This window comes from Tiliqua scincoides, chromosome 4 (assembly GCF_035046505.1).
Source record: "Tiliqua scincoides isolate rTilSci1 chromosome 4, rTilSci1.hap2, whole genome shotgun sequence".
NCBI classification, from domain to species: domain Eukaryota; kingdom Metazoa; phylum Chordata; class Lepidosauria; order Squamata; family Scincidae; genus Tiliqua; species Tiliqua scincoides.
In genome coordinates, this window is record NC_089824.1 from 90,962,513 (window position 1) to 90,972,900 (window position 10,388).

The 10,388-nt window shown below is 43.3% G+C and overlaps 1 protein-coding gene across 2 annotated transcripts in view; it reads left to right on the plus strand.

Annotated features, from left to right (window-relative positions):
* The window catches only part of LOC136649265 (cadherin-12), a 195,088-nt gene extending 184,915 nt beyond the window's left edge, over window positions 1-10,173 (plus strand). For both annotated transcript variants that reach the window (XM_066625764.1, XM_066625765.1), the window contains 3 exons: window positions 4,100-4,217; window positions 7,338-7,589; window positions 9,648-10,173. In XM_066625764.1, the coding sequence (XP_066481861.1) occupies window positions 4,100-4,217; window positions 7,338-7,589; window positions 9,648-10,147 (870 nt within the window). In that variant the 3' untranslated portion in view covers window positions 10,148-10,173. The remainder of the gene's footprint in view (window positions 1-4,099; window positions 4,218-7,337; window positions 7,590-9,647) is intronic.
* Window positions 10,174-10,388: the final 215 nt, after the last annotated feature.

Sequence of the window (10,388 nt, forward strand, 5' to 3'; positions counted from 1 at the left end):
GCAAACTGCACTGGAATATCTGTGTTCTATCAAAAGTTATGGCCAAGTAACTAGAAAATGAAAGTGCAACATCCTTATGGAACAAAAAGTGGATTTCTTTAACTCAAAACTGACCTATGAATCTGATTGTTCTGAGAACCAATGACATGTTATTATGTTATTGACATGTTGCAATGACATGTCATTATGATACAGCATGGAACCAATACATTTCCATGTATCATAATACAGTTACCCCTGCTAACTGGGTAAAAAGGCACTTTCTCAAGTGGTGCTCCTTTTATATTTAGTAGGGTGAGAATAACCATCCCTCTTCACCCCAGTACAGTGTCTCAAATCAATCAGGGGCACACTTTTTATTTATTTACTTAAATTTGATTTTGTCTTGGGGAGCTATAAATCTTCTTTGACCCCAGGTAGCAGATAGATGCCTTAGCCATGCCACTAACTGGTGGGAGGTGACAGAGCAAGTGGGTGGCAAGCTGCTGGGGGGAAGGAGGTGGGTTTCCCTGATTTTCACTTTTTAAAAAGCCTGGGTGTGACATCACTTCCAGTTGTGACATCACTTCCGGAGCATCATATTGAGCTTGGCACTGGGCTACACGATCATTAGCTAGGCCACTGTCATACGTCATACACACAGCGTAAATGCTGTGGCATCACTAGGGTTGGTGTCACCCCCATGGTATCATGCTCATCAACTTTATTTGTTTTAATACATAACAGTTTAGGTCACCCAACAAATCAATCACCATAAAAAAAAACAACAACCAGCAATGGTTGGCAACCTTCAGTCTCGAAAGACTATGGTATAAGCCTACAGCACCCAGTATTCCCAGGCGGTCTCCCATCCAAGTACTAACCAGGCCTGACCCTGCATAGCTTCCAAGATCAAACGAGATTGGGCATGTGCAGGGTAACAGTTGCAACTGAATATGAATTCCAGTATTAGCTCTGATCCTTGGAAATTAGTGCTGACTCATACTAACACCTTGCTGGTTCCCTACTGTGTCATTGTGTCAACACCTCATTGACTCTCGGAACAATCGGTCTCATTGGTCAGTTTTGAGTTAAAGAAATCCACTTTTTTAACATAAGGCAGTTGTGCTTTCTATTTCTTTTCTTTTTTTTTGCTATACCTTTCGATGGAAAACAGATATTTCAACACGGTTTGTTTCATTGCATTCTGCATTCATTGCATTCTGCATGAAATTCTGCATTGAATGATATAAACATGATGGTATTGTTCAAAAATACCAAGATTTTCACAATTTTGGCCAGTAATGGCATTTGGTGGGCCACTGTGAGATACAGGAAGCTGGACTAGATAGGCCTATGGCCTGATCAGTGGGGCTGTTCTTATGTTCTTAGTGGTGACACCCCTCCCCAAGTGCGTCACTTGGTGTGACCCACACCCCCCTAGTGACACCACTGTATTTGAACCAAGAGCTTCATAGCCACTACACTAGCCCAAATTTTAACTGCATTTTTGAGGTCAGGCCTGACCCTCTGACTCACCCACTATCCAAGTCAAATGTAGACTGGCAACTAAAATCCTCCTGTTTTCCATGCCTGCTTGAGACTGAAGGGAGTTTTCAATAGCACTAACAACCATAATAATAATAACAAAACAATAGAGCCTTAGCATTTGTACATCACTTTCTGAGTGTGCAAAGTAATTGACATACGTATATTATCTTGAAGTTGTCCTTCCAACAGCCCGATATTGTTAATATTATGGTCCCCATCTTGGAGCTGGGGAGGTGAGGCTGAAAAAGAATGTGGCTGTCGTGTTCCTGGGGTCCCTCAGATAAATGAATTCTCTGAGCAAGGGGGGGCTTAGTGAGACTTGCATTTCCCCACCCATGGCATCCCCTATCCAACTACTGATAGCATATTGGGCAGTATCACTACCATTGCTGCTAAGGGTTCAGGCTCAACCCACTCAAATGGACTCACTGATGAGTGTGGGCCTTCAGCCACTGTCCTACCAGGGCCACCCTTGTTCAACCCTTGTGGCTTGCCTAGTGAGTTTGTCATAGAGCAAGACTTGAACCAGGGAAGTCCTGATTTGTAGCTCACTGCCCAATCCTATGCATGTCTGCTCAAAAGTAAGTCCCATTATGGTCAATGGGTCTTACTCCCAAGTATGTGTGGTTAGCATTGCAACCTCAGTCTTTTACCCATTATGTTACACCATCTCTCCTTTCAAGCACCTTGCCAGTCACAATACATAGTTGGTGGGCTGCATTAGGCTTGCACACGGTTTGCAAACTGCACACGGTTCCATTGGACGACTGTATTTCTTGTCGGACACCTTAACAGATGGAATAGTCACTGCTCTGCATATTAACTATGACTCTCAGAAAAATGTATTCGGCCACGATATAGCTTACCTTCAGGGAACAACTGCCATTAGGCAATATAATCCTATGTTTCTTAGCAGGAAACAAAGCTCATAAAAAGCAGCAATTTCCTAGCCAAGATGGGAGAAACATTAAGAGAGTGAAATATAAATACACCGTATATGCCACGTATAAATCCTGCTAGCTCCACAACATTCTATAACACGTTCCTCTAGCTCCCTTATTAAAGGTTCCACTGAACACTACTTTTCTTGAGATGCTGCCCAGTGGTAATAAAAGCAACAGAGTCTAGCCCGTTATATTCCACTATATAGTCTTGTTTTGTAAGCTTTGTAGAATCAAACCATGAGTTGCAAGGCCCCAGGCCATAACATTTTGTTTCTTCCTGCATTCAAACCTATTGCCCAAAGGAGATGGGAGTTGCAGTCTCAGCGATTCTGTTACTTGTATTATACCTATGGAGTGAAAATATCGCCATGATCTCCACTGTATAGTCAGTAACTGGTTTGAAACACTGATCCATGGAAGCAGCTTGCTGATTATTTTTTCTGATGTTTCTTTTTTCTTCTGAGAAATGCATGTTGCACTGATATGCTGTAGAAAATTATAAGATGTTTGACAGTCTCAGGAGTGTATTGACAATCCTGTACATTGTGCTGAATGTCCAAAAATTTGGTAGCAGAGCAGTGAGCATGATCAAGTCACTTAACGGTCACTGTCACATTCAATGTAACTTCCTTCATTCCTGATACTCAGACATTCAGTAGTGTTACAATATCATTTCAGACTTCAATCAAATGTCAGTGATTTCCGTCTACTTTTTCTGCCCATTTCAGCTCTTTGTGGAGAATGGCTAACATTGTTTTCAGTGTGGTATGATGATTATACTGGTAGTTGAAGGCTGCAGTGCTAAACACTCTAACCTGGAGTAAGCTCCAATGAGCAAAATGGAACTTACTTCCAATTAAACATGTATAGGATTGTGCTGTTGTACTGGGGAGATGTGAGTTAAGAATTGCTACAATCATGGAGATCAATGGGGAATTTTGAGTCAGTTACTACCTCTTTGCCTCACTTACTTCACAGGGTGCTTGTGAGATAGCATGAAACATTACATTACATGGTGGAGTCAAGAGGATGCACACAGCCCTTAACAACTTGGAAGAAGTCGTTTAAAATTCCAAGGAGTTAAAATGTTCATTACAGCTCAACAGCTTAGCCAATGACTATGATATGTTCATTTCAAACAACTGAAGCTAGAAGTCTTGCAGAAAACAGCTGCAGAAATTTTCAGACACTGCAGACTGCATTGAAGCATTGAAACACTGCTTCAAGTGTTTCTTTTGTTTTCCTTTCATTGAGTGTATCTGATTTGGATATATGTTACAGCAGTCAATATTTTTTCTGTAGATCTGTGCAGTAATTAGATACTTCATGCCCTAAAAGTTTACCCAAAGCTGGATTTCACTTTGCAAATAGATATGTAGACTGAAGGCCAGAGAATGTAACCACTTCCAGGGATTTAAAATTGTGCAATTTTGCTTTATTATAGTAAAAAACAATGCATTTATTTTTTTAATAATAGTAGATAGAATTCCATAGGCAGATTACAGATCCTACTGTGTGTTCCAACTATAAATTATCTACATTTACTGTGCTTTTTCATAATAATATTAAGATTTTTTTTTTCAGTCACTGGTGCACATTCAAGTTTTATTTCCTTATGGTTTCAGGTAATTCAGATTGTAGGAGCAGCCGACAAGGATTTGTCACCTGCTGGGCAAAGATTCTCCTTTCGACTGTCACCCGAGATTTCCACCAAGCCAAATTTCACAGTCCATGATTACAGAAGTAAGGTTGTTTTTAACTTTCTACTTCACATGATAGTGCCAGTTATTTTGTTCTGTTACTTTTGTGAGTGCAGCTGTGTGTGTACACCGGCGTGCACAATCATGTCTAATTTCAATGTGCAAGTGTTTTGCAGATGCTAGGTGAGAGATGTATTTGATTTATAGATAAAGAAATGCTGGTATTTGAGAGTGACAGTTCTAACTCTGTGGTCTGGAAGGCAGAGTCTTCCTAATCAAAAGAGATTTGGGATGCAGTTAAAGACAATAAGATCACCTTGTTTATTTATTTTAGTTCTCCAAACTTACTTTCAGTTCAGGACACTTAAGTCAGCTGTCAGGTAGGTGGAAAAGGAACCTGTAGAGTCACAGTCCAATCCTAATGAGGGTCTTTGTCATGGAACACTTGTTCCCCCTGGATCACACTGTCACAAAAGTGTTGTAAAGTGCTTTGTGACAGTGCAAGGCCCAAGCACACTGGTGGGAAGACCGGACTGTGCCCCTGGCACAAGAAGAGCAACAGAGGTCTGCCAGAGCAGGTAAATCTAGTGCAGGAGCAGGAAGGGGGTTAAATGGGGCAGGGGAGGGCAAATTGGGGCAGATAAGACCTGGAAGGAAGCAGAATCAGTGATGCTGGTGTGCCCAATATCCAAACCCCCTTCCTGGGCCTGATCTACCCACATGGGTCAATGCAGACCTGCACCAGCAACATCGCTGGTTGACCTATTATGGCTGCTGGGGCTTACCCAGGGGCAAAGGAACAAATATCTCCTTGCCCCGAGGAGCAAAAAATCGCCTGCAGGATGCAGTGTAGCCCATGCTGGACTGCAAGTCACGTGATGCAGTAACTGAAGTTACTCAGGAATGCAGTCAGGCATGTTTCTTCAACGTATCAGGGCTATTTCCTTACAGCCCAACATTTCAGCCAGAATCCATTTTCCTATTGGCCACCTTGGCCACCTTCATCCTCCGTCACTTGCAAAGGTAAAATTTAACCAGGTTTAGCCACAGAGGAAGCTTACAAGTTCATACTCCTGCTAGATGGTTTTGAATTTCAATATCTACTAATCACATTTTGATTTGTGGCAGCTGCTGCAATAAATGTAGTCTGATTCCAGTGAAACAGCAAATAAATAGATGAAAAATTGAAGAGTGCAAATGACTCGCCCGGCAGAGAGAAGACAGGCTTGCAGTGGGGCATGGGCAATTAGGCCAATACAGATATAACACCATGGTTAGAATATTCTATATCTTCATGTCACTTCAAACATAATGTGCTCCCATTAAATCAGTTCTCACACCACTGTGCCAGTCAAGTCGTGGTTCATCCGTGCATGTAATATTTCATTTCTGTACTCTTGATTCCTGCAGGCTTGATATGAGTCAGTCAGAAATGTACCGTGGTCAAGCATAGAGAAATCAAGTGGCGTACAGTACCCTAGTTATGAACTAGCCCTAGTTAAAATAGCGTCAACCCATGTATGCTGGCTCAGCTGGGTGCAGCTTGCACCAGGCTAGCATAATGTTGTGACATCTACCAAAAAGGAAGCTTGTCTTCAGATACATGGCACATGTTCTGTTGGGAACAGAGTCTATCTAAACAGAAACAGGATGTGTCACTTCATCTCTCAATTCTTTTGCGGAAGCATTCAAAGGGGGGGAAAGCAAAAACATCCAGTAGAGAGAGCCGTGTAATGTTGTGGGAGCTGCTGTGAACTAGAGACTGCTGGAGAGATAATGAAGCCGGCGAGAGCACCGCAGGCAATCCCAATCAGACCTGCCAGCAAATTGGTTTCTAATCTCGCTTCCTGCTTAATCCTTTTAATCTTTACATCAGTTTTCTTTCTCATTGGGTTTCTTTGATTCCGGGCAAAGCTGCGATAACCCAGCTCCTACCGGGGAAAGTGCCAAATGCTGCTTGCAGAAGCTTGTGCTCACCTTAATCACAGATTACTGCCAAATGCGGGAATTGTATCGAGAGCGTAGTTTGATTCTGGTGGGACTTTCTGAACTGGCGGAGGGTTGAGGAAGATTTCCTGCCTCTTTTGATGGTGGAAATGAGCAGAACAAGAAAGCCACATTTCCTTTCCCACTGGATAACCGAGTGAAAATCACAGCAGCTGAAGGGCATCAAGGCAGACCTGAGGAAAAAGAAGAAAGCCAAGACAGGGAAAAGATAACATCCTCTGCTGCTGTGAAACCTTTCCACTTTTCTTCTTCCTTTTGTCTGCTTTGACAAGTTTGCTGTCAAACTGAGCAGAACTGTAGCACCAGAGCCACATTAATCATCATTTGCCCAGGAAAGGGACTGAATGAGCTTGGGTTGCATCTGATTTGACTATGACCCTTGTGGTAATGATGGAACAAGGAAGCCATTTCACTGATTCTGAAACCTCACGTAGGCCAGAACTCATATTCTTACACCACGTGTGGGGTTGCCTGCAGCTCCTCATCTCCTCTTCTTTCTCTCTCCTCTTAATTCAGTGCTTCTCAAAGTTCCTGGGCTCCAGACACCCTTTGTGCTGCAGAGGCAGTGCTCAAACCCGGAAGTTGCGATGACTCGAAACTTGTCACGTGATGACATCACCAGCTACTTACTTCCAGGTTGGGAGGCCGAACAGTGCCTAAGAATAGTGATAAGAAGGCCAGGGGAGGCAGGAGGGCTTTTTCAAGCACATGGTTTTCACGTGAAACAACTCTGCCCACCTCACCGAGCCTCCTGCTGCTATTTTTAGACTTGTGCTGTAGTCTCACTGCTAGGTGGCAGACCTCCCGTGACATCCTGTGGAGTGCCTCATCGCACTCCAGGGTGTCATGACACACAGATTGGGAACCACTGCCTTAATGTCTAGCAATACCAAACACATGAGGTGGTGTCATCACAGTGCAAGCTTCTACAGACCCACTCCACGTCATTGGCTGTTGTTTTTAATGGGGTGAAACTGGCAGTGTGGTAGCACATTTTATTGTGGATAAAACTAGAGGGGAGAAGAAAAGATGCAAGGCTAATGTTTTCAGTGGCATCTGTGTGTGTTCCACCAGGTGGCGGTCCAGCCACATTCATTTCCCAGCATTTTACAATTGCAGAGGGTGATCATCTTTATCCTGATTGTTATCTTTTCAGACAACACTGCTGGAATTGTGGCCAGGAGAAGCGGCTACAGCCGTAGACAGCAAGAGCTGTATTTCCTTCCCGTCGTGATCGAAGACAGCAGTTATCCCATACAAAGCAGTACAAACACAATGACAATCCGGGTTTGCAGGTGTGATTCTGATGGCACCATTCTCTCTTGCAACGTTGAAGCCATCTTCCTGCCCGTTGGACTCAGCACCGGGGCCTTGATTGCAATCTTGCTGTGCATTGTGATACTTCTAGGTTAGTACTCCTTTTTTGAGCCATAAATACCATTGCCACAGTATGTTTGGCGGCAATTTCTCTTGAATGGTATAGGTGGCAGAATGTCAATGGGAAAATGTACGTGGAGAAATATTAATGGGAGGGTGGCTGTGCTGGAAAGCTTGCTCAAGCCAAGTCTCATAAAGTAGGTTCAGAGGCTACAACTGCCCTTGGAATCCAAGGCTGAGAATTTCCCTGAGCATAGCCTTGGTGCTGCATTCCGGAAATTCCCTCAAATGCTATCTGCTAAAGCATGGAGGGTCTGCAGTGGGAGGCTTGATGGATTCTGTCAAACTCCACTGAATTCCCAGGAACTCTGCAATTATTCCTTCCTAAAAAGTGCAACATGAGTTACTTGGCAGAAGTTTAGGGACTACGTAGTTTTGCCACCACCACCCCCGGAAACGTTAGCCTGTGCTAAATATTCCATATACTGAAAGAAAGCGTAAGGTAGGAGACTTAACATGAAAACTCATTGCTTTGATGCACATATTGTTGTCACCCTGATCATGTAATAGTATTTTGGACATATTCTCGCTGTTCAAGAAAACTGCTGACGGTGAATCTCTGATAGCCCCATGCAAAAAGTAATCAAATGTGTATAGTGAAGTATACATCCATCTAGGCAGTCCTCTTTTTGATCACATTTTATACTATAGTTTCTAATTGTTCACAACAAATATTCTCATTTAATAAAAATTCTACCTAAAGATTATCCATCTGTAATCATGTTTCATATAGAAGACTTCCTAGATTGCTTGGCTATGTCATGCATTTTCTCAAAGGACTATGGGCCTCTGCGACATGTGCTGGCCCAGCGCTGGTGTGCACTGTTGCAAACATGCTGTAAGGCATACCTGTGACAGTCTGCAGTGGGCCAGCAATAGAGCTGGCTCAGTGCAAGCCCATGCTAGGCCAGAGCCCGCTGGCGAACACAGGAATGCCATCCGGAGCTCCGTGTGAATGCCTGGTGACAGAGTGGTAAGTCTGGGGGGGGGAGGCATTCCAGGGTGGGGATAGGGCAGAAGAAGGCATACTGGAGGAGGGAGTGGGGCAGAAATGGCAGCAAGCTCTGCTACTGTATCCTGACCCCCTCCCAGCCTGGGAGATCTGACACGGGTCTCCTTGAATCTGCGCCCGCTTAATAGCAGGCACAGATTTGAGAAGACCCATCAGGGCTGCCTGATCGCTAGATGGGGTAAGGAAACGTATGATCTCCTATTCCAAGCAGCCCTGGCAGTTCTTCCCAGCCCCTTGGGATGCAGAGGTAGCCATTTTGCCACCAATGCAGCCCCAGGCACTGCGAAGCTCAGGATTGGGCTACCTATTCCCAAATCATCCCCAGGAATGCAAAAAAGCCAATGGTTCTCTCTCTGGTATATGATTCATCCTGGCTGGATAAAGGCATCCTTAATGCCTATTATATATTCAAAGATAAGCTGGAGATAGTGATTAAGGAATAATCCATCCTGACAAGTGAAGACAATGCTTAGACTTGGACTAGACTAGACTTTCTGCATATGCATTGTGGGTGATGAAGTACAGTAAAAAAAAAAAAAAAGAGTCAAGTCTTTACCAAGTAGCCGCAGGATTTAAATGGCAAAAATACTTGCATGGTGCCATCAGTTGTGAAGAGCAAAAGCATGTACCTAGTAGTACCGTTTTAACATCAGACAATACTGTACCATGTACTGCAGCTAGGACTACATATAGTGTGGTTTTTTATTGACCCAAACTCCTGTAAAGCTTTATAAAAATAGATTTTTTTTTTAATGACCAGCATTTAACACAAAAAAAGTTGGGCCGATCCTTTTCCAGTCACTGCTTTCATATCTGTTGTGCACAAGCTGGCAATTTCTGTGCACAGGTACACCATTTGCAGGTGCTTGCATCCTGCCATTTAAACTCAGGTTTTTTTTTAAATATCCGAGTTCAAAAAGTAATCTGTGAATCAGTTATCAAAGAGCGGTGCAGCATTTTATTAGCAGAAGGCCGGGCTCTTTCTGTACATAACTTACATTTTTCCTCTTGTCTTAGTGATTGTGGTTCTGTATGTAGCGCTGAGAAGGCAGAAGAAAAAAGACACCCTCATGACCTCTAAGGAAGACATCCGAGACAACGTCATCCATTATGATGATGAAGGAGGTGGTGAAGAGGACACTCAGGCGTTTGACATTGGGGCCCTGAGGAATCCAAAAGCAATTGAGGAGAACAAAATACGCAGGGATATAAAGCCGGACGCTCTCTGCTTACCTCGTTCAAGGCCACCTGCAGAGGACAACACAAATATCAGAGATTTCATCAATCAGAGGCTAAGAGAAAATGACGGAGATCCCTCAGCACCCCCGTATGATTCACTAGCCACGTATGCTTATGAAGGAAATGGATCTGTGGCTGAATCTCTCAGCAGTATAGATTCACTCGCCACCGAAGCAGATCAGGATTATGACTATCTGAGTGACTGGGGACCACGTTTTAAAGTCTTGGCAGAAATGTTTGGAGAAGAAGAAAGTTATAATCCTGATAAAGTCACTTAGCTGGGGGAATAAGGAAAGAAAAGTAAACCCACAACCAATTTGAAAATAAACAAGCTTTATAGGACAAGATTCCTTTGATTACAAGAGACAGCAGCTGTTTTCAGCAACTTCCTATATTTATCATACTGTCAATCTTGGCTTACCAATTTGTCAGGGGAGGATCATCCTTGACTATCTGTTTCTTTTGTTGGTTGATCTTTAGTTTTTGTTCTTACTTTGGAGTCACACTGAGACAACCTCA